We start from the raw sequence: 21,241 nt of genomic DNA, 5'->3' as shown, positions 1-21,241 counted from the left end.
GTTTTGAAGGCATAGCTGCGATAGATGGGCTTTGCCTCTTCTCCAGCTCTCTGTTGCTGGATGCCTGGTTTTATGCCCTATCTTACCATCATGGAGATTTAATCAGGTAGCAGAGTTAATTGCCAGCATTGTTTGCCTTTTCCCTGGCAGAAACCAGTCTTGAGTAAATTATGGAGGTTTAAATTTGCTTGATTTCCTGCAGAAAGTGGGGTCAAGAGGTCCCAGACTGTAGACACTCTCTTTGGTCAGCCAGCAGGGGGTCAGTTCTTAAAGGTATTTCAGAGGTGACTAAATGCCGTTTTTGAAATGTTCCTCCCCAGTAAGCTTTTTTTCTCTGGAGGTTAGTTTGCTGACCTTACCCTAGTGGGGTGGAGTGTCTGTGTGAAGGTATACACCCCAATTAAAGCTGGCCTTCTCCACACTGTCACTGACCTCCAAAGGCAAATAGGATTATGCTTGAGGAAGGGAAAAGCAATTGACACAGAAGCTTAGTTGCAGATCAGCATTTCCTATTTATGACTCTTTAAATAGAGCATTAACGGTAGCCATGTCAATTTGTCACTAAAACAACGATCAGGAAAATAAAGTTTCAAAAGAAACGAAAAGACTAGCTGTGTAACTTTAAAAAAAAAAAATTGTTATTTAAGGCTTTTCACCATAAAGCTCTAACCTGCCATTACCTGAGTTCCTCTCATTTCTGCTGTCTGACCTTTCTCCTTCCAGCAAGCTGTGAGGTGCCCTGTTGGATGGTTCACTGTCTTGTCGGCAAATCTTTACACATGCCGCCCAGCTTGCCCCTAGGCTTCTTTGGCCAGCCCTCTCCTGCTGCTTCTTAAAGGCACTGCTCAGACCTCCTCATCTCCAGGTAGGGAGAGGTGATTGTGTAGATCTCCACGTTTCCACCTACGGAGTACCTTTCATTCTTTGTTTACTACTTGTTAGTTTACATTGTAATTTGTGTTTTTACCACGCTGTCTTCCCCATTAGGTTATGTGTGTTTTGAGAGGACGGAAAGTGTTCATCTTTGCAGCTTTAACACTATTCCAGGCTTGTAGTGTATGTTCAGGAAATGTTAGCTGAATGAATGAGTACCAGAAATAATGCTAGTGGGAATGATTGCTGAATCACCAATACCAGTGTTTTAGTAGGCAAGAATACAAATTGGGAAGAATGGAAGTATTTTGTTTGCTTTAAACTCTAATTCATAGGGTCCTGTGTTGAGCCCCCTGCTAAATGTCTATGTACATAATCTCGTTTAATCATTACCCTAGGAGGTAGTTACTATCATGATCCCTGTTTTACAGTTGAGGAAACTGATACTCAAAGAACTGTACATGTCACAAGACTAGTACATGGCAAGGCCCAGATTAAAGCCCTCTGTTAAATATCCCTATAAAATCCTACACTTCTTCAGAACACAGCACAGTAAGATTCTTGGTAACTATGTATAAAACAAGTTAACTAGGTTGGGAGTCATTTCAAAACTCATAATTTTAGTCATTTGAATGTACATCAGCTATTCATATCTATACATAAGGGAGACAGATAAAACAGGCCTGAGTCATTTGGCTTTAACTTACTCCTTTAAAAAACAAGTTTTGATTGAAAAATTAGGCATTGTTCTAAGTAGTAGGTGTTCTGGCTCCTGCCTTCATGGAGCTTTCAGGATAGCCAAAACATAATGAATAGAAAGGAAAAGAGAAAATCATGGATATTAAAAACAGTGTATTTGCACAGGAAGAAGTAGCAGTAGAGAATCCACGTAAACCAGGACCTTGAAACATGATAAGATAAAGAGAGGGAGAAAGAAGGATTTCATTTGGGATTCTTGTACTGCAATTCATTCAAAATTCTTGTGCTGCAAGAGATCTCAAGACTGCTTAGGCAACCTCCTACCCCCTTTTGAGACACACAGAAAGTAAAGCCCGGAGAAATTACAACTCACACAAGTTCAACCGTTGGCTATCATTTATTGAATGCTTCTACATGACAGTACCTTACATATATTACCTCATTTAGGCCAAGTAATACTACCTAGAAAGATGGTCATAGTTGTATGATGATTTTTATAGATAGAGAAACTGAGGTACAAGAGAAGTTAAGTACTTTGCCCAGGCTATGCAGCTGGCAAGTGAAAGAACTTGGATTCCGATGAAGGACTTGTGATTCCAAAACTGACTTCAAACATGCTAACTCAATTTTGAAGCCATTTGCATTAACTCTGGTGGTGTGTTCTACAGTAAGTAATTGAGCCTGTATTTGAGTAAATGCATGCTTAGAAGCTTACATACTGCCTCCTGTGTTCATCTCCACTTCTGGATTTTAAGGGAAGGTATCGGCAAGATCCAGTCCTCCTTATGCTCCTTTCCATGCTGTCCGTACCCCCATGCTGCCTTCCCTGCTTCTCCAGTAGTCAAGCCCTGTTTGGGATGCAAGTGTGGAAAAACTGAACATCAAGAAAGGTTACTGTCCACTTCCCAGCCAGCCATTCCTTCCTGTCCTCCCTCCTCTCCTACCAGTTCACTTCCCAAGTGAAGCTGGCATGTGGGATGAGACCTGATCTGTTGTCTTGCCAGCGACTTTGGCTCCATGTCCCTGGCAGCTCCTTGAAATCAGAGCTGCGATGCCTTTCAGGGGTGCCTTAGTTTAATGCCAAGGCACTCGTTTTGTGAGTCTATGCTTTGCATCTCTTAGGGAATTTTCCTCTCCTCTTAATGTCATGAAGACATTTAAGTGTGTTGGCATTCTCCCCCCTTCTCCCAAAGAACAGACCTCATTCTGTTAGAGTTTTAATAGTTTTTCCTTCTGTTTTAGTGGTGTATTTACCTTTTTAAATTTATGTGCACACTTTGTGTCAGTGTTATATATTTGGTGTGTTTTTATTCCATAGACTCTCTGAAATCATAGTGTTTGGGGGTGGGTTCTTGCTTATTGGCCCAGATTTTATTAACAAGGATCAAGAACTTTTAGGATTTTTGTCTGAGAAAAGAGCTAGAAGTAGCAAACTCTGGAGTTCCCCACACTTGCATTTTCCAAAGTCTATAAAATGGTGATGCATACCTGCTGTGGGTATGTATATAGGAGGGCATAGGGAAGGGCTGTGAACCATTACCGTCTGGTGTTCTGGAATCAGATTGCTTGAGTTGTATCTCACTTCCATCACTTACAGGTTATATAGCCTTGAACATCATTTGCTATTTCTAGTTCTACAGTTTCCTCATCTGTAAAGTGAGAACAATAACCATATCTATCTTGGGGGTTGTTGTGAATATCTAATGAGGTAATACATGTAAAGCACAGTGCTTTACACTTAGTAAGTACTCAGTAAATCTTGACTGTTTCAATATCACACATTAAATCATTTTATACACTTTAAAAAAAAATCTTTTTGTTTCTTTTCCACTTAAAATGATGTTTTTCAAGCAGGCGTTAGTGAGTATTGTGTCAAGAGGCTTAGGTGACTGGGTTGGGGATAGTGATGACACATAGACCATGAACCGTCCCTGGGGATTAATTATGACTTAAATATAGGGCTACTTTCTGACTTCAGTTTCCACAAAGGTCAGGAAGAGATAAAGAATAAAATTTGGGGTAGAAAACTCAAAAAGGTTTCTAGAAATACAATGAGTTGCTAAGGTCAAATACTAAAATCCAGGCACCTTCCTAAGACTACAGTTTAATATTAAAGTGTGATGTCATGGAAACAGAAGGTCAACATTGAAAAGATGGCCTTTCCTGGCTGGGCGTGGTGGCTCACACCTGTAATTCCAGCACTTTGGGAGGTTGAGGCGGGTGGATCACCTGAGGTCAGGAGTTCGAGACAAGCCTGACCAACATGGAGAAACCCCATCTCTACTAAAAACACAAAATTAGCCAAGTGTGGTAGTGCATGCCTGTAATCCCAGCTACTTGGGAGGCTGAGACTGGAGAATCTCTTGAATCTGGGAGTTGGAGGTTGAGGTGAGCCAAGATTGCGCCACTGCACTCCAGCCTGGGCAACAAGAGTGAAACTCTGTCTCAAAGAAAAAAAAAAGAAAAAGAAAAGATGGCCTTTCCTATTGTGTCTTGGTTGTGAACTCTAATTATAGCATGTTGTGGGCACTTTGGCTTTAATATCCTGATTACATTAGAACCCCAGGAATTGCATTCAGCTTCTTTGAGTTTCCATCCCATGTGTGTTCCGTGTGTTTGTGTGCATTTCTCATCCCACACTCTTACATCTGGCAGACAGCCATTGTCACAAAGGTGGTGATGGGTGTCCATCAGTGATATGGATGAGATTGATAGGGGACCTTGGCAATCCCAGAGTATAAAAGGCTAGGGAAGTATGCAGCAGCCGTAACAGCAGATAGGACATTTCATACTCAGCCACCTTCTGGCAAAGATGGAATTCAGTCCTGGGCTTTTTGCATGATAAAGTATGAATATGAGTGTAATTAATGCCACTGAATTACACATTTAACAATGGTTAAAATGGCAAATTTAATATTATATGTATTTTGCTACAGTTTTAAAAAGTGAACAATGTAATATACCAAAACCTTTTTATGCTTTAAGTGGGTAGATTGTATGGTATATGAATCGTATCCTAATAAAGCTGGTAAAAAATGTAAGAACATTTAAATAATCTTAATTATTATCAGTACAAAAATAGTTTTGCTTACATTGCTATATTAAAAGTACTTAATATTTTAATGATAGCAAAGAGATTGAATTTCTTTCATTACTTTTTAAACTTTATTTTGAAAACATTTCACTCTTAACAGATAAGTTTTGAGAATTGTACGTTGAACTCATATGTTCCTCACCTATTTTCACACATTGTGAGCATTTTCTCTTTATTCTCTGTGTTTAGAAATATGCACTGTAATATGGCAGTGGTTTTTGTTTTTTTATTTTTGTCTTTTTAAAAAATTCACTGTGCTACTTCTGTTAATCCTTTGCAATCTGAAAATTCATACCTCTCATATCTTATGTACTGAGAACTTCTTTAATTTCTTTGATAGATTTATTTCTCCCATAGTCTGTGTTTTCTTTTCTGGAATCTCCTATTAAATGGATGTTGGGCCTCCTAGATTTTCTCATTTTTTTCTGTCCTTATTTTTCATCTCTGCCTTTTTGTTCACCAGTCTGGAATATTTTCTCATCTTTATCTTGCAATCCTGACCTTTTTTCCCCCGACTGGCAGGACCAACCAGGTAGCAATCCTGCCCTTAAAAAAAATTTTTAAACTATTATATTTTTAATGTCAAAGAGTTGTTTCTGTTCTTTGATAGAGCTTTTAAAATAAAAATAGGAATTTATTCTTGTTTCATGGATGAAGAATCTTATCTCCCAGTGGATACAATTTGTTGTTGATGCTATTTTAATTTCCTTCTGCTGCTTCTATTGTTTCTGTTACTTCTAAGTTCCTTTTTTTCTTTGTTTGGTTTTTGTCATTCATGCTGAAGATGCTCTTGAAATGTCTGTGATTCTAGAATCTGCTCATGGTTGAGAGGGAAGCACTGAAAAGCTGATTGGAAGTTCTCTGTGTGAAGGCCAGCTTATTGCCTGGAGGACTTCACTGTAAGATGTTGGGGTGCCAAGCTAGCCACGTGGCTGCCAACGCTTTGGGAACTGAAGGGGAAAGAAGGCTGTAGGGCCCATCATTCAGAATGTAGATTTTTAGCCTGTATTTTCCTCTCCTCTCTGCCTGTATTTCCCTGTCTAGAGCTTCAGTTTCCTCAGAGAGGAAACCTCCCTTCTCTAGCTGGGATAAGGGACGAGTCGTTTTCTGGCTGAATAGGATCAAGGGAGAGTTTGTGAATCTGGGCCTCTAACTGCTCCTTACACAGATTTTTAACAGTCTTCCTGTTTTCAACCTTACCGCTCCTCTTACCTCACAAGGTATCTGTTGAGTTTCATTCCTGAGCCCTGTGAATTCCCAGGTTGGCTTGCTTGCCATTGCTGCCTCCCCTCCTGGTAGGTGCCCAGGTCTCCACTCTCATTCCTCCTCTGCTACCCCTTCTCTAGCCGTTTCTGTCTTTCAGAAATATCGTAATAGGCCCATCAGCTGTTGTCTCTTCTCCCATCTCTTTGTCCTTGTAGATTTATATTCTTTTATATTCATCAACTGCCTTTTTATTGGGTTTGGGGAGAGAGTGGAGATAAATGCATGCTTTAATCTGTCGTGTTTAACTAGAGTTCTTTTCTCAGCTGCAAAAGTTCTCAGCTCCTTTTTCAGTGATATCAGAGCCAAACTTAATTAGTCCATGCAAATTTTGAGGAGGGGAAGACTTTGAGCAGTTGCTTAGCTCTAGGATCGGTCCTGGTAAAAGCCGCCAAGCCTGCCATGTTTGGGTTTGCTGACGATATTGGGTGAGCCATATTGTTACAGCTGCTTTTCTGACCTGTGTTAATCTGTCCTCTTGTAGAAGTGGGGCAGCGTTAGCAATCCACTCTTCCTCCCGCTGATCCCACCACAGTCTCAAGGGTTCACCGCCATAGTCCTCACCTACGACCGAGTAGAGAGCCTCTTCCGGGTCATCACTGAAGTGTCCAAGGTGCCCAGTCTATCCAAACTGCTTGTCGTCTGGAATAATCAGAATAAAAACCCTCCAGAAGGTAAGAAGCCTTAGTGCATCTCTCAGCTGGATTGATTTTGGATGGCCAAATTATTCACATCCTTTGTTTTAAATAAATTTTCCTGCTTTGTCAATAGCAATGCCATTTCTGAGACAGCATGCCTTCATTTTTCTCAGTCCTCTCATTCTTGTTCTAGGGTGGCCCATTTAACTCTAAGCCCTGGCATACTCTGTAGCCACAAGTGTTTGAGGGCTTAGGAATCAATGGGATCAAAGGCTATCAGCCTTGGGAAAACAGATCTCAGCTTCCCTCAGCCATCTCAGCTGATTTGTTTACATGAAAACTCAGTTTAAAAGGCATTAGTTTTCTCCTTTCTTATCTCTGCTCTGATGCTGTACTTTCCTCCAAAAAAAAAAAATCATAATAATAAAATTAAAAAGGATGGCCTCACATCTAATTGGAAAAGTCAGCAGTAAAGCATCTGCTTGAAGTCCAGACTTCAAGTCAGGTCCTTAAAGAGAGCAATCACTAGGAGTTCCCATTGGTTCTCCCTTGATCACTTTGTTCCTTGCCTTGGCCACCCCTGTAATCTGCTGGCTGGCAGCTAGGGTTGAGGACTATTTGATTCATTGGATTTGTTTTTAATTCGGGACGCACAGAATATGTTCCACCTGCATTTAGTTTCTCATTCAGTCTGTGTATTACTGATCCTAATCCCAGGGACTTCAAAGCTCCTGCCATTTATAGCCTATTAAAGCCAGGAAGTTTCTGATGGATTAGAGCAAGGAATGAATGAGTTTGAAGTTAGTAATGTGCACCACTGTCACCGATAAGGTCTAGTTTATTGCCTGACAGTAGTATCTGCACTTTTTATGGCTAGTCTCTTTTATGGATATACTGAAGTCGGGAGAGTCAACCCTGAAAATGGCCAGTAGTAGATCTATAGTCCAGGCTGGAAGAAGACCATATTTCTGGCTCTGTTAGGCAAATCAGAATATGCCTTGAGAAAATTCTTTAGTTTTTCCTTTACTTCATGAGATGTTTGTTCTCTGAGAGAATCATATGCTTTCTTTTTAGATTTAGGGAGCCACAGTTTGAGTAAATAAAACAACTATTTTAAATGAAGGTCTTATATTATTCCCTGATTTTTAAAAATTAACTTTCTATGCCAAGATTTGTTTTCTCTTTCTCAACACTATAGCATGGCCAGTTTTCTGGGTTTTTGTTTTGTTTGATACTTAATGAGGGAGAAGGAAAGGGGTAAAAGAAAAAGGAAAATGTGGGCATCATTTAAGAAGGGAGGATGAGAATACAGAAAGGAAGGAAAAGAGAGACAATTATAAGGAACTATGTGAAGAAGGAAATTGTTGACTTGGATTTATTCATACCAATTGCCTTTCTCCAGAGTGAAGTGACTTGGATGGTATTGCATTGCTAATTAGTCCCTTCATTTATAAAGGATGAGTTATGTTTGTAGAAGGAAGTCTGGGGCCTGTCATTGGGTCTGGAGTGGCCTATTGTGTCTTGTGGTAGTCACAGGCCTGTATTTGCTCCTGCATGCAAAGGCCACCAGCTTTCAGAGAAACTCTCAGCCTGCTCCTGCAGTCCTGCCTGAAAGGCAGAGTTGCAAATTATAGCGCTAAATGCAAAAGAGGCTTCTCCTTATAACTCCTGGTTAGCCACTTTAGGCATAAGGTGAGTTATTTATTGTGAATTTGTGTCACTTCTTTTGGGAAGGTATCATTGCAAACTGTGAGAAAGGATAACTTTTTTTTTCCTTCTTGATCTAAGCCTCTATACTGGCACAACTAAAGGCAGTGTAGCAGGAGCCCAGATTTTGGAGTTGGGTGTTCAGTTTTAATTTTTGGTAAGACCCTGCTAAAATGTAGTGGTTAATTTTATGACCAGGACTTTAGTTTATTTTTAAAAGACTTTGACTCTAGGGAGGAAAAAGAGCCCTTAACTGATGAGGCCCTAATTTTGACACGTGTAGTGACTGGACTGGCTTTTTTCTAACAGCGGTTTTTAGGTCAGGGCTCTGGCTCTGGCTATGTGGTTGTTTGGGGAGAACATGAACCATGTTTAATCTTCTGTGGGGTGTTTGTTCAGTTGGTAAATGAGGCTGTCAGCTCTGGTCCACATGCCAGCAAAGGCATCTGATTTTTCACATACAGCATTAGTAACATATATATTATATATATATATAAAAAAGCAAGTCCAAGTCTTTGAAATATTAGAGGCAAAAGTGATGTTTTTCACTTTCTCTACATTTACTAAAATAAATATTGTGGTTACCATGTCTGCTGCTGGGAGGATTTGTGTAGGCAGAAATCTACCCGCCTTCCTACTTTTTTTTTTTTTTTTTTTTTTTTTTTCGTTCCTCAACCCAACCAAATACTTTTTTCTTTTGGTTACACTTAAGTCCAAATTTCTGGGTTTTAAGTTTAAGTAAATACTTAGACTAGGCAATTGAAATTTCCAGTGAGCTTTCATCACATTGATTTTGAGCTTTGTCAGAAGAAAAGGCAGACTACTGCCTTTCTTCTTTTAACTGACTTTAGTTTTAAATTTGTATTAATATCAGGAGCCCCCTAGCTTCAGATTGTGATTTGCATAGTCCTTAGCAGGCAGGGTGGGGTTGGCTGAGCATGTCAGCAACCCAGTATGGTCAACAGGGGAGTAAAAGCAGCAGCCACCTTCCTTGTGAGCCAAGTTCTAGGACTGCGGGGAGTTGGTTCATGAGACCAGCTGTACACCAGCAACTCAGGCAATTCTGAAGTAGGCTTAAGGTTCGTATGGAGATAATCTGATAATTTATTTTGTGAATCTGTGGTTGTATTTATGATAGTGATTGGCAGGATGGACTTGGGGTCATCTTCAGTTAACCTGACCATTTTGTAGTACCTTTGCCAAGTTGGAGAAAAATGTCTTTGCTCACATTTCTCTTGGCATCCAACATGGAGAAAACTGTTAATCAATATACTTAAAAAAAGAAATCCATAACACAAGGAGTTCTTTTTCTCCTTTGAGCTGGACTAAAGCTCATACTGTGAAGTTATCAGGTCACCTAGCTCAGCTGTTTGTTTTTCATAAATTCTGCAATGCATTTGAAAAATCTTATTTTTCAGGCTACTTTGTATGAATGGAAGGTGACATTTCTATTTTGTCTGTTATAGGTTCACAGGATGAGACATAAGATACAAGCGCATGCTGTTTCATTTAGAATTTAAAGGAGTAAGGAAAAAAAGACCCCATTTAGGCTAAGCAATAGAAGTTAGGCCTGAAGATTTCTAGCTATGACACAGTTTCTGTCTGCATTCTAGGGGTCACCCCCGTATCCTTTGTCTAGACCTCTTCATGTTATCAGTAGAGAAGTGAAGTTCATAGGACTTCACAAGAATCCATTTGTGAAGAAGATAATGATGTAACCATATTATATACTTTTTAAATCCTAGGAATAGGAACTGTGCTACATGCTTATTATCTCTAGACCTTAGGACAAGCCTGCAAGGAAGCTATTATTATCCCCATTTTACAAAAATAAGGAAAATGAAACTCAGATTAGTAATTTGTCAGAAATCAACACAGATCTTTCTAGATCCAAAGCTCACGCCCTTTGCACTAAGCCCCCCCATGTCTGTTTAGATTACCGTTTAGTTGTAGGAAAATCATCATGTGTTGTCAGTTCTTTGATTTGGGATCATATATAAGAACTAGATCCTTGTCAGGGACTCAGAGAGACAGAAAAGTAAATCTATTTTTTGAAAAGACTAATGGGAAGGAAAAAAACCTCTTTTCTTTTTCACATTTATTTTTCTTTCCTACCTCATGCTCCCTTCTCCTTCTACTGCTCCAGTCCTGATTTTTTTTTTAAAGGTTACCTTTCCAGAATCAAAATTCCATATCAGGATTATCTAAAGGCAGGATATAGTTTTAATGCTTGTTCTTTAATTGCTGCCCTCTCGTTTCTGGCCTCCACGAAAGGGATACTGTCAGAAGCCTGAGATAATGCTACTTCTCTTTCATGGAGGCCATTTAATTTGACAAAGGGAAAACACGAAACTGAGAATTCTATTTAGAGTCCTGTCTGGTGGTAGTGATGGTCCACAGATAGCTGATCACTAAAATGGAGACGCCTTTTGCCAAAGCCGACTTTTGGCTACTCAGACCTAACTTGCAACAGGGAAAAGTAACTATATATCTTAAAAAGCCATGATTCAGTCTGTATTTCTACCTGCACCCCATATCATCCTCCTGGGTCTTCATTGCTCTCTAAAACCTCCCCTTCAAAGACTTCACAGAGGCAAGTTAGTTCTTTGTGGACATGGTCTCAGGTAATTCTTTGGACATATATAGATGAACAGTGTGGAAAGCTGTCTATGGGTTGAATATGCTATACACATTCCCCAATTATAAGTCCAGATTCCATCCAGTGTAGAAGTACTTTCATACTTAATCAAAGTAGCTAGCCTAGTTTCTCTGCATAGTGGAAAGAGGAGCTGTTTGTTGCCTTGTGGAATTAACATGACCAAAGTTCCATGTTCTTTTGTTTTATTAGCGTGTGAGAGTTTAGAGGATTCATGTCAGGGATCTTGCTTCTCTCAAAGTGGATATGGAAGGCCTGAGCCAGGGGTATACCACTGGATTGTACCAGATCTCAAACGTACCACTTTGACACTGCTACCTAGGGTTCAAAAAAATGCTCTGGTTCTGTAGGTAGACACAGACTTTCCAGAGACAGCATGGCTAACATTTAGTGACTACCGCCGGTGTGCTGGGCACTGTGTTGCTGAATACTTTCCCAATTCATCCTCACAGTCAATCATGTCAAGATGGTGGCGTCGTTATTCCTTCTTCGTAGTTGAAGAAGCAGGCTCAGGGTGTTTAACTTGTTCAAGGTCACATGACAAGTAAGTGGTAGACCTGGGATCTGAAGCTGTTTCCAAAGACTGTGTTCTTTCTGTGATGTTTGCTGCCTCGGGGAATCCTAAGGCCATAGAGGCATCTTGTTTAGTTTCCACCTGATATCAAGTAGAAATCTGACCTAAGTTAGTGCGTTTGAAGTAAAAGGGCACATTGTGCTGCTGAACAGTCTTAGAACAGTCTTAGAACAGCTTATACCATCAGGAAGTTCTTACCTATTTTAAGTCTAAATCAGTTTCCCTGTAACTTCTACCCTTCCATTTGTCATGCTTCTAACTCTAGAGGCCATAGAGAACAATTCCTTTTTCATTCAATAGTCTTTCTGATATCCCAAGAATATTAGTCAAGGTTCATTTAGGAGACAGAAACCGCATGGTAATTTGAATAGGAAAAATTTAATCTGAAGAATTATTAACTAGTAACAGGATTTGCCTACTAAAGGGTAAAGAGAACTCTAAAGATTATAGAAAATAAACTTGGGAGAGCCCCTTCCCCAGCTAGAGCTGAGATTCACACCTTACTAATCACACCCACTGGCTTAGTAAAGTTTACTGAAGTGCCACAGGCCAAAGTTGACAAGCAGGAAACCCAATCATGCCCTCATCTATACATAGAATTCAACAGGAATCTGCCCCAGAAGTGTTATTGAACTTGCTGGGAAACTGGCTAGGGCTTTAGTGGAGCTCACCTGGAGCTACCCACAGGGAGAATTTTGGCTGAGTTGCTGGTGGGGCATCCACAGAACTTGCTGGGAAGCTGCCTGGAGGGGTGCTGTTAAATTCACTGGGAAGCCTGTTAGGGTGTGCTAGAACCTGCTGGGAAGCCGCTCCAGGGAAGAGGTGCTACTTACACTTGCTAGAGACAAGTGTCCGTGCCTGCCTGCCTGCCTGTCTGCTGGCCAGGCACTACTGGAGCAAGAAGTATAAAAGGCATACCAGAACCAGGAAGAAAGCCACCCCCACGCACTGCACTGGCCCTTCAGTGCCCTGTACTGACACAGTGTGACGCCATGCCAGCTGGCAAAGGAGAGATGATTGCAGGGTCCAGTTCGGCTATCACTAACAGGGCAATGATGACTACAGTTGGAAACTGAGAAGCAATAAAGTGATAAGTGACACACTTCATTTCTTTAAGCATTCTATAGAAAGCCTGGATACAGATGCCTGCACTGTCTTTGTTATTTCTTCTCAACTATTTTCTGGGCTTGTTGGTACTTCTCTTAACGTTGTGGTACCCAAATCTGAACAGAGTCTAACTCTGATTTCTGAGTGTAATCCGGGTACCCTGAACATCCCTGAGTTCCTTTCAGGAGATCCAGGACATGGAAATTATTTTCATAATCACACTTAGTCATTATTTATCTTTCCACTTCTTTTATTCTCTCACAAATGTACAGTAGAGTTCTCCAGAATCTACATGTCATGAGTGACATCATTTCCCACAGCTAATGGAATGTGTGCTTGTATATTTTCATGTATTTCATGTTTTAAAATTTCCTCAGTTTTCATTACTAATATAGTAAGTAGTGTTTGTGTGTGTGTGTGTGTGTGTGCGCGCGTGCATGCACGCGTGTGTGTGTATCCTATATAAACAAAATCTCTTTGGGATTTTCAATAATTTTTAAGAGCATAAAGGGATTCTGAGACCAAAAGTTTTGAAAACCACTGGTCTGGTAGGTAGGGCTATAACCTCCTTCATTTTATATGTTACGGTACAGGGGTCCCCAACCCCAGGCCATGAACCCGAAGCCATCTGTGGCCTGTTAGGAACCGAGCTGCACAGCAGGAGGAGCGGTGGTACCGCCTGAACTCCACCTCCTGTAGGATCAGCGGCAGCATTAGATTCTCACTAGAACGAGAACCCTATTGTGAACTGCTCATGCAGGGATCTAGGTTGCGCGCCCCTTATGAGAATCTAATGCCGGATGATCTGAGGTGGAGTAGTTTCATCCTAAAACCATCCCCACCCTACCTTCCCCCCTATTCATGGAAAAATTTTCTTCCTCAGAACTGGTCCCTGGTGCCAAAAAGGTTGAGGACAACTGTTACAATGTATTCATGTTTTATAAGGATTTGGGAACGGTAGTTGTATGACAGGGATTTTATTTATCTGATATAGGAAGTAGGGATCAAGCAAGAATAAGAATGATTGCTGGAGAAAGTGATTGAACCTTACTAGTTTTGTTCCAGATCCAGAGAAACATGGGATTCTGAAGCTGCAGGTCCTTTTTGGTCTTTTAATGCTAAACAGACTTAAGTTCAAATACTAGCCTTATTATTTTCTGTGTATCACTGGGCAAGTTAATTAACCTCTCTGAGCCATGAAAATACTACTTTGTAAGTAATTCCTGCCTCATAAGGTTGTCAGGAGGATTGAATGACAGTGCATCTGTAAAGCATCTGGCATATATTAGTTGCTTAACAAAGTCCACTTCTCCCTTTCCCTCTGTTTATTCTTGTCCTGAGAAGAGTGGACTTGCTTAAGATCCCATAGATAATGCAGAATTCAGGCCTCTAGTCTTTCAGTCATGTGTTCATGCATTATTCCAAAGATATTTATCGATTATGTGCCAAGAATTAACTATAATTAACTATTGATATTGATGAAAAGGCAGTGGCCCATAGGGTTATTTCTTTGGTCATGGATTCAGCCCTTTCCCAAACACACTTTTTGGAGCTGACCACTGTTTTAGGCTCTGTGCCACAGGTTTATTTTAAGACCACGAATCTCTTCCTTGACTACAAAGCCTCTCACTTGCACAGGCCCCTTCCAAGACCCTGGGACGCAACAGTGTGTTCTACAACCAGTTATATTACAACTCTGCAGAAGTAAAATATATTATATGCAATCAGTTAAGACAGCTTTTCCCTACTGACTTTCCCTGTTTCATACTTCTCCTTCATTATGGTGACTTTGGAGTGGCCATGAGCACTTTGGGACTTCAAGACCCACAAAAATGAGATTTTTCTACAATGCCATGATAGACTTTTTAAAAGCAGTATGATACCTAGCCTTCCTATTCTTGTTTGATAAATGTGTAACGAACAAACTGCCCTCTGAGATCTATGGACATGAGTACTGTACCAAAGAAGTTTGAATTTCATGCTCTGCTAAATGCAACGTTTTTTTTTTTTTTTTTTTTTTTTTTTTTTGAGACAGAGTCTCACTCTGTCGCGCGGGCTGGAGTGCAGTGGCCGGATCTCAGCTCACTGCAAGCTCCGCCTCCCGGGTTTACGCCATTCTCCTGCCTCAGCCTCCCGAGTAGCTGGGACTACAGGCGCCCGCCACCTCGCCCGGCTAGATTTTTGTATTTTTTAGTAGAGACGGGGTTTCACCATGTTAGCCAGGATGGTCTCGATCTCCTGACCTCGTGATCCGCCCGTCTCGGCCTCCCAAAGTGCTGGGATTACAGGCTTGAGCCACCGCGCCCGGCCAATGCAACGTTTTAAAACAAAGAATCTGTGGTTCAATTACTCTAGTCATTTCATAAAGTAGAATGGGAAAAAAATATAAGGCAAGTCATGGGTTGGTGCTTCTTTAGTATACTAGAAAATCCCACATAATTGGACCTAGAAATTTGGTATTTACTTTGTAAATTGGTTATGATGAGACACCAAACCTAGTGAGTCAGGGGGAGGGGATACAGTGCTGAGTTAAGAAAGCTACACTCATTCAATGAAACATACTTTGATGAGGGGTGGATTTTAGCGGCACTGAAAGCTGTTTGATTGCATGATGGAGGTGGGCACGTCGGGGCAGACATCTTCAGCACATACACTGTGTTTCCTAGAACAGCTGCAGGCAAGTTTTCAGCTAGAATATACTTACCTGGAAGTATTTTACAGAGTGTTTACCGGAGGTAGGTAGAGTTCTGATATTAAAGTCGTGATCCTGAGAATGAGGTAATGCAGACTTTATTTTTCTTCCTGTCATTGTGACCTTGGTTGAGTCGTTTGGCTTCTCTGCCTCTCAATTGTGAGTTGAAGCCAGTTTGTTCATTCTAGTTAGGACAGTATTGAGAATTAGTAATGTTACAAGGATTTAGAGAGGATAAATATGTATGTATATTGTATGTGTGTATATGTGTTGTGTATGTGTGTGTGTGTGTACAGTATATGTAGTTTTTATCATAATAAAGATGCATCTGTGAGAATCTCCCCTGGCACAGTTGTACCTTTGGATTTGATGAGAGCCATGGATAGAAGTTGATTCTTCTATCTCATTTGTGATGTCATGCTTTTACTACTTTATCTCCTCATAAAATTAAGAGAATAGTAACTACTTTTTCCCTTTTTCCAGATTCTCTCTGGCCCAAAATCCGGGTTCCATTAAAAGTTGTGAGGACTGCTGAAAACAAGTTAAGTAACCGTTTCTTCCCTTATGATGAAATCGAGACGGAAGCTGTTCTGGCCATTGATGATGATATCATTATGCTGACCTCTGACGAGCTGCAATTTGGTTATGAGGTAAGGAGGTTTTACACAGTATGTTTATATGTTTAATATTACTTTCTATGACTGCTTGTCTTTCCTAAAAAAGAGTATTATATTTCCTTCTTAAAAGTCAGAATTCCTAAAATCTGCTAGTAGAGTCCAAAAGGTATGCATAAGAGTGTGGGTTATGAAGCTGTTCTGTGAAGCACTGGAGAAACCCTATTCCAAAATGGCAACTGTGCCCTCCACTGGTTTTGGGAACTCCCAGGGAGAGTCCCAGGGGACAATTTCAAAAGAGCATCTATAGCATTTAACAAGCACTTAATTGATGTCTCCTTGAATACCACTTCCCTTGACTCAAGCAGCTGGGCACTGCAACAATAAAAACATCAATAAGTGAAGAAGCTGGCGACACTGACAAACAAAGCAGACCCTGTTGATGGCTTTCTTTCTGAGTTTTAAGTGGAGAGGCTGGCTGCCTGTCTTTAGGGAGAAACATTCCCTATCACCGTTTATTCAATGAGGCTGATGGATTAGGCTGGGTTCAAGGGTTAAGTATGGAGACCAGTAAAGGTCTCCCCAGGGGAAAGTGCCAGAGTCGAGGCCTGGTGAAAAGCAATAGGAATTGATGGGCCCTGTCAGGGTGTACGTGAGATGCATGATGACGACAGGCGGAGGCCTGCGGCTGGGAGTAGAGGTGGTATCAGACTTAAGCACGCAGAGTGTTCAAGTCATTTAGCTATAGCTGGCTCAGGGGAAAGGGGAGTGAGGTAACCATTTTCTTTAGTTAACTGAGGATTTGTTGAATTTGGGGTTCTTAAATCATACATTTTTTTAATGAAGCTATATTTAGTACATGTATTTATTATAGAAATGTATTTTTAAACACTTAAATCGAAGGTGGATTTTAAGGGAAAGGAAGAGGAATCCACTCCCCCCGACACTATCACCACCACTAAAAATTAAAAGCTCAAGTTTTCCCAGGTTTTTTAAAAAATGTAGCTTCATTTGAGTGTAAAAGAAATTGTTATGAAATAGATTGATATGTAATGCCCTGGGTGATGTAGTTACTGGCCAATGAAAGGCATGAGAGTAGCTAATAAAACATACATTCATCTTTTTGGATTTATTTTTATTCGTAGGAGATGACTTTTACAGCATAGTGTCTAGGGTGTTGGATGATATTTAGTATACTATTATTCCCATTTTAAAAACAAATTGCCTACTTGTTTTTCTAGTCAAGTCATGGCAAAAAGACTAATTTTTTTTTTTTTGCCAGTGATTTCTCTCTTCATTGCATATAATGGCTTCAAATGCTACTCATCTGTTTATTTTTGTGGCAAAAGAGAGGTGGAAAAAAGGAATGTTCAAAACGACATGGCCAAGATGGACAGAGTGCTGTCTCTTCAGTATTTTCAGTTGGTCTAAAGGAAGACTACTAAAAGAAGGGTGGGCTAAATGTATTCCTATGATTTCTTTCAACCCTGAGTTTGTTTTAGGCAACTAAGAATATGTTAACGAGAGGAAGTTTTGCAGCGCTTAAAGGGACTGAACTCGAATCTTTACCTCTTTCCTCTGATTACTTGTGTTTGATTCCACATTACCTCTAAAGAAGTAATTATTAGAAGAGTGAAACCAGGAAGCTTTCTTATCTCTGTTAGTCAGACTCCCCAGACGCTATGGAAGGAACAACTTTGATAACAACCTTGTATATACAACTTACTATGTTCCTGTCAACGTCCTGAGTGTTTCCATACATTACTTATGATCTTGGCCCAGGCCTGCAAAGCAGGTATGTTTTTCTCATTCTGTACTGAGACTAAGTAAAGTTAGATAACTTGCCTGTAGTCACACAGCTAATAAGTGGAAGAATTGGGATTTAAATCCAAATTTTTCTGACACTGTGCTGTCTTCTCTGAGGATTTTTACTGTGAGTGACATTTGCCTGAGATCAGTGGTCCTCAGAAGTAGTACTTACAGTCATCAGCATATCATTTGCCTGTCACAAAATTATTTTGACTCTAAGGCAAACAAATACATTTTTTACGTACCCCTACCATTGGTGCTTTAGGGCCTCTGTGCCCAAATTCCTGCTCTATCACTGACCGATTTACGATGATGAACAGGTTATTTAATCTCTCTGGAACATAGTTCATTCTTATATAAAATGGTAATGACAGTATCTACTTCATGAGGTTATTATTTGCATTGGATGAAATTACATAGTGCCTCCCACATGGAAAGTGAGATTCCCCAGTCTAGCTAGGTTGGGTTCAGAGCACTCTGTACCTCTTTGTGAGCACATAATGGTGAACTATGTTGTTTAGTGTCTTTTTTTCCTTTTAGAATGTAAGCACCAAAGGGCAGTAAGTACACCTCCTGTGTGATGGATAGTAGATTGTACACTTTACAGATACCATGTTAGCTGCTGCTGCTGCTATCATTATGACTACTGCTATTTTCATTATTCCATTCATGATTCTACTATGATGAAAGAGATTCTACTATGAAAGAGATTGTTATTTTCATTATTCAGAAGGGACATTTCTATCTTGAAGAAGGGACCCAGTTTAGTGTTGAATCAAGAGACAAAAGATCATGATGCTGCGAAATCCTGCTTTTTATGCTGAAGCCTAGGATTGATTTTCATGCAGGAATTGGGAGCAGGCCTTACTGATTAAGGGAATAAATAAGTAAATATTTACATCCTAGGGGAGTTATATTGGATCCTGGAACTACTATTTTGTGGTGTTATCACAGTCCCTTGGGATTATATCTGTCTTGTTAATCTCTACTCATCCTTCAACACTCAGCTCGGCTGTTACTATCTCAAAGAAGCTTTCAGAGAGTCCCCAGTCAGGTTGGGTTCAGAGCACTCTGTATGTCTTTGTGAGCAAATAATTGTGAACTATGTTGTTATAGTGTCTGTTTTTCCTTCTGGAATGTAAGCAGCAAACGGCAGGAACCATGGCTGTCTTATTCATTGCTATGTCCTCTGTGCCTAACCCAGTTCATTGCATTCAGTAGTTAATTCAGTAACATTTGATTAATGAATAAATCTCCCTTACCAACACACATATGAAAGATATAGAAAAGATTATTCTGGCCTGTATGCCCTTCCACTTTACCATGATCCATAATCTGGTTACATCCATTTTGGAAAACAGTTTGGAGTTTAAAATGTCAAACATACATCTACCTTATGACCAGCCATTCTTCCCATGGGTATTTACCCTAGAGAAATGACAACATATGTCTGTACAAATACTTGTACGCTAACACTGAAAGCAGCTTTTATTTGTAATAGGCAAAAACTGGAGAAAATAAAACAATGTCTATCAACAGTTGACTGGATAAACATTGTGATACATCCATAGAGTAGAATATGGCTCAGTAATAAGTAAGAAGTAACTATTGATACATGCAACAACGTGGACATTTTTCAAAATAATTATGCTAAGTTAATGAAGCAGGATGAAAAAGAGAACATACTTTATGATTCCATATATATGAAATTCTAGAAAGTGCAAACTAACCCTAGAGATAAAAAGATCAGTGGTTGCCTGGAAGGTAAGTGGGAAGGGTCAGGCTGTAAAGGGCAGGAGGGACGAATAACAGAGGGGTACAAGAAACTTTTAGGGGAAATGGATATGTTCATTATTTTAATTGGGGTAATGGTTTTACTGGTGTATACAGATGCTAAAACATGTCAAATTATACACTTTAAATAACTATCTATTGTAAGTCAGCTATATTTCCAAAAAGCTACAAGAAAAGTTACTTATACTCTAGCGGTAGCATAAAAACGGAAATACTTGAAAAATTTAACAAAACGTGTGCCAGATATGTTTAGTGAAACCTAAAAAATGTTGCCAAGAGAAATCGAAGAACAACTTCATAATTGGAAAGATATAGCATGCTTGTGGATCCAAAGACTCAGTATTGTTACCATGTAAATTCTCCCCAAATTGTATAGATTCAAAGAAATCCAATCAAAATCCCAGAAGGCTTTTCGTTATTGAAATTGACAAGCTAAAATTGAAATGGAAATGCATCAGACCTGAAAAAGTCAAAGCAATTAAAAAAAAATAACAAAGTTGCAGGACTTATATTCCTTATTTTCAAACTTGCTATAAAGCTACAGTAATCAAGACATGGTAGTATTGGGATAAATTTAGATATATAGGACAATGAAACAGAATAAAGAGTTTAGAAATGGACCACACATGTATGGCCTTGTACACTTGGTGGGAATGTAAATTGATACAACCGTTTTGGAAAACAGTATGGAGGTTCCTTAAAAAACTAAAAATAGAACTGCCATATGATCCAGCAACCCCACTTCTGGGTATATATCCAAAGGAATTGAAATCAGTATATTAATGAGATATATGCACTCTCATATTCATTGCAGCGTTGTTCACAATAGCCAAGATATGGAATCAACCTAAGTATCCATAAACAGATGAGTGGATAAAGAAAATGTGATACATATGCACAATGAAATAATATTCAGCTTGAAAAAAGAATGAAATTTTATCATTTGTGATAACATGAATGAATCTAGAGGACATTATGCATGCTATCTAGAGGGCAGGCACAAAAAGACAAATATTGTATTATCTCACTAAATGTAGAATCTAAAAGTCCGACCTCATTGGAGTAGAGAGTAGAATGGTGGTTACCAGACGTTGGAGAGAAAGGCGAGTAAAGGGGAAATATTGGTCAAAAGGTATAAAGTTTCAGTTAGAGAGGAGGAATAGTTCTGGTGATCTATTCACAGTAAGGTGACTATAGTTAATAATGACATGTATTATATTTCAATATTGCTAAAAGAATGGATTTTAAATCTTTCCACCACAAAGAATTAAGTATGCAAGGTGATGGATTAGTCTGATTTGCTTATCTACAATGTGTATGTGTATGGAGCTATCACATTGTACCCCATAAATATATACAATTATTACTTGCCAATAAGAATAACTTTTTTAAAAAAGCGGAATAGGATTAAACAGAGGGGGAAAGGGTGGGTTGAGCAAACATTACTGCTTCAAGCATTTTTTAAAACATGATATAGGCTGTGCATTGTGGCTCACACCTGTAATCCCAGCACTTTGGGAGGCTGAGGCAGGTGAATCATGAGGTCAGGAGTTTGAGACCAGTCTAGCCAATGTGATGAAACCCCATCTCCACTAAAAATACAAAAAATTAGCTTAGTGTGGTGGTGTGAGCCTGTAATACCAGCTACTCGGGAGGCTGAGGCAGGAGAATCACATGAATCTGGGAGGCAGAGGTTGCCATGAGCCAAGATCGCACCATTG

The 21,241-nt window shown here is 39.7% G+C and overlaps 1 protein-coding gene across 2 annotated transcripts in view; it reads left to right on the top strand.

Annotated features, from left to right (window-relative positions):
• Nucleotides 1-21,241, top strand: part of EXT2 (exostosin glycosyltransferase 2) — a 164,753-nt gene that overhangs the window by 112,060 nt on the left and 31,452 nt on the right. For both annotated transcript variants that reach the window (XM_023215803.1, XM_031936712.1), the window contains exons 9-10: nucleotides 6,414-6,603; nucleotides 15,787-15,953. In XM_023215803.1, coding sequence (XP_023071571.1) covers nucleotides 6,414-6,603; nucleotides 15,787-15,953 — 357 coding nt within the window. The remainder of the gene's footprint in view (nucleotides 1-6,413; nucleotides 6,604-15,786; nucleotides 15,954-21,241) is intronic.

This window comes from Piliocolobus tephrosceles, chromosome 13 (genome assembly GCF_002776525.5).
Source record: "Piliocolobus tephrosceles isolate RC106 chromosome 13, ASM277652v3, whole genome shotgun sequence".
Lineage (NCBI taxonomy): Eukaryota > Metazoa > Chordata > Mammalia > Primates > Cercopithecidae > Piliocolobus > Piliocolobus tephrosceles.
This window is presented reverse-complemented; position numbering and strand designations above follow the sequence as displayed.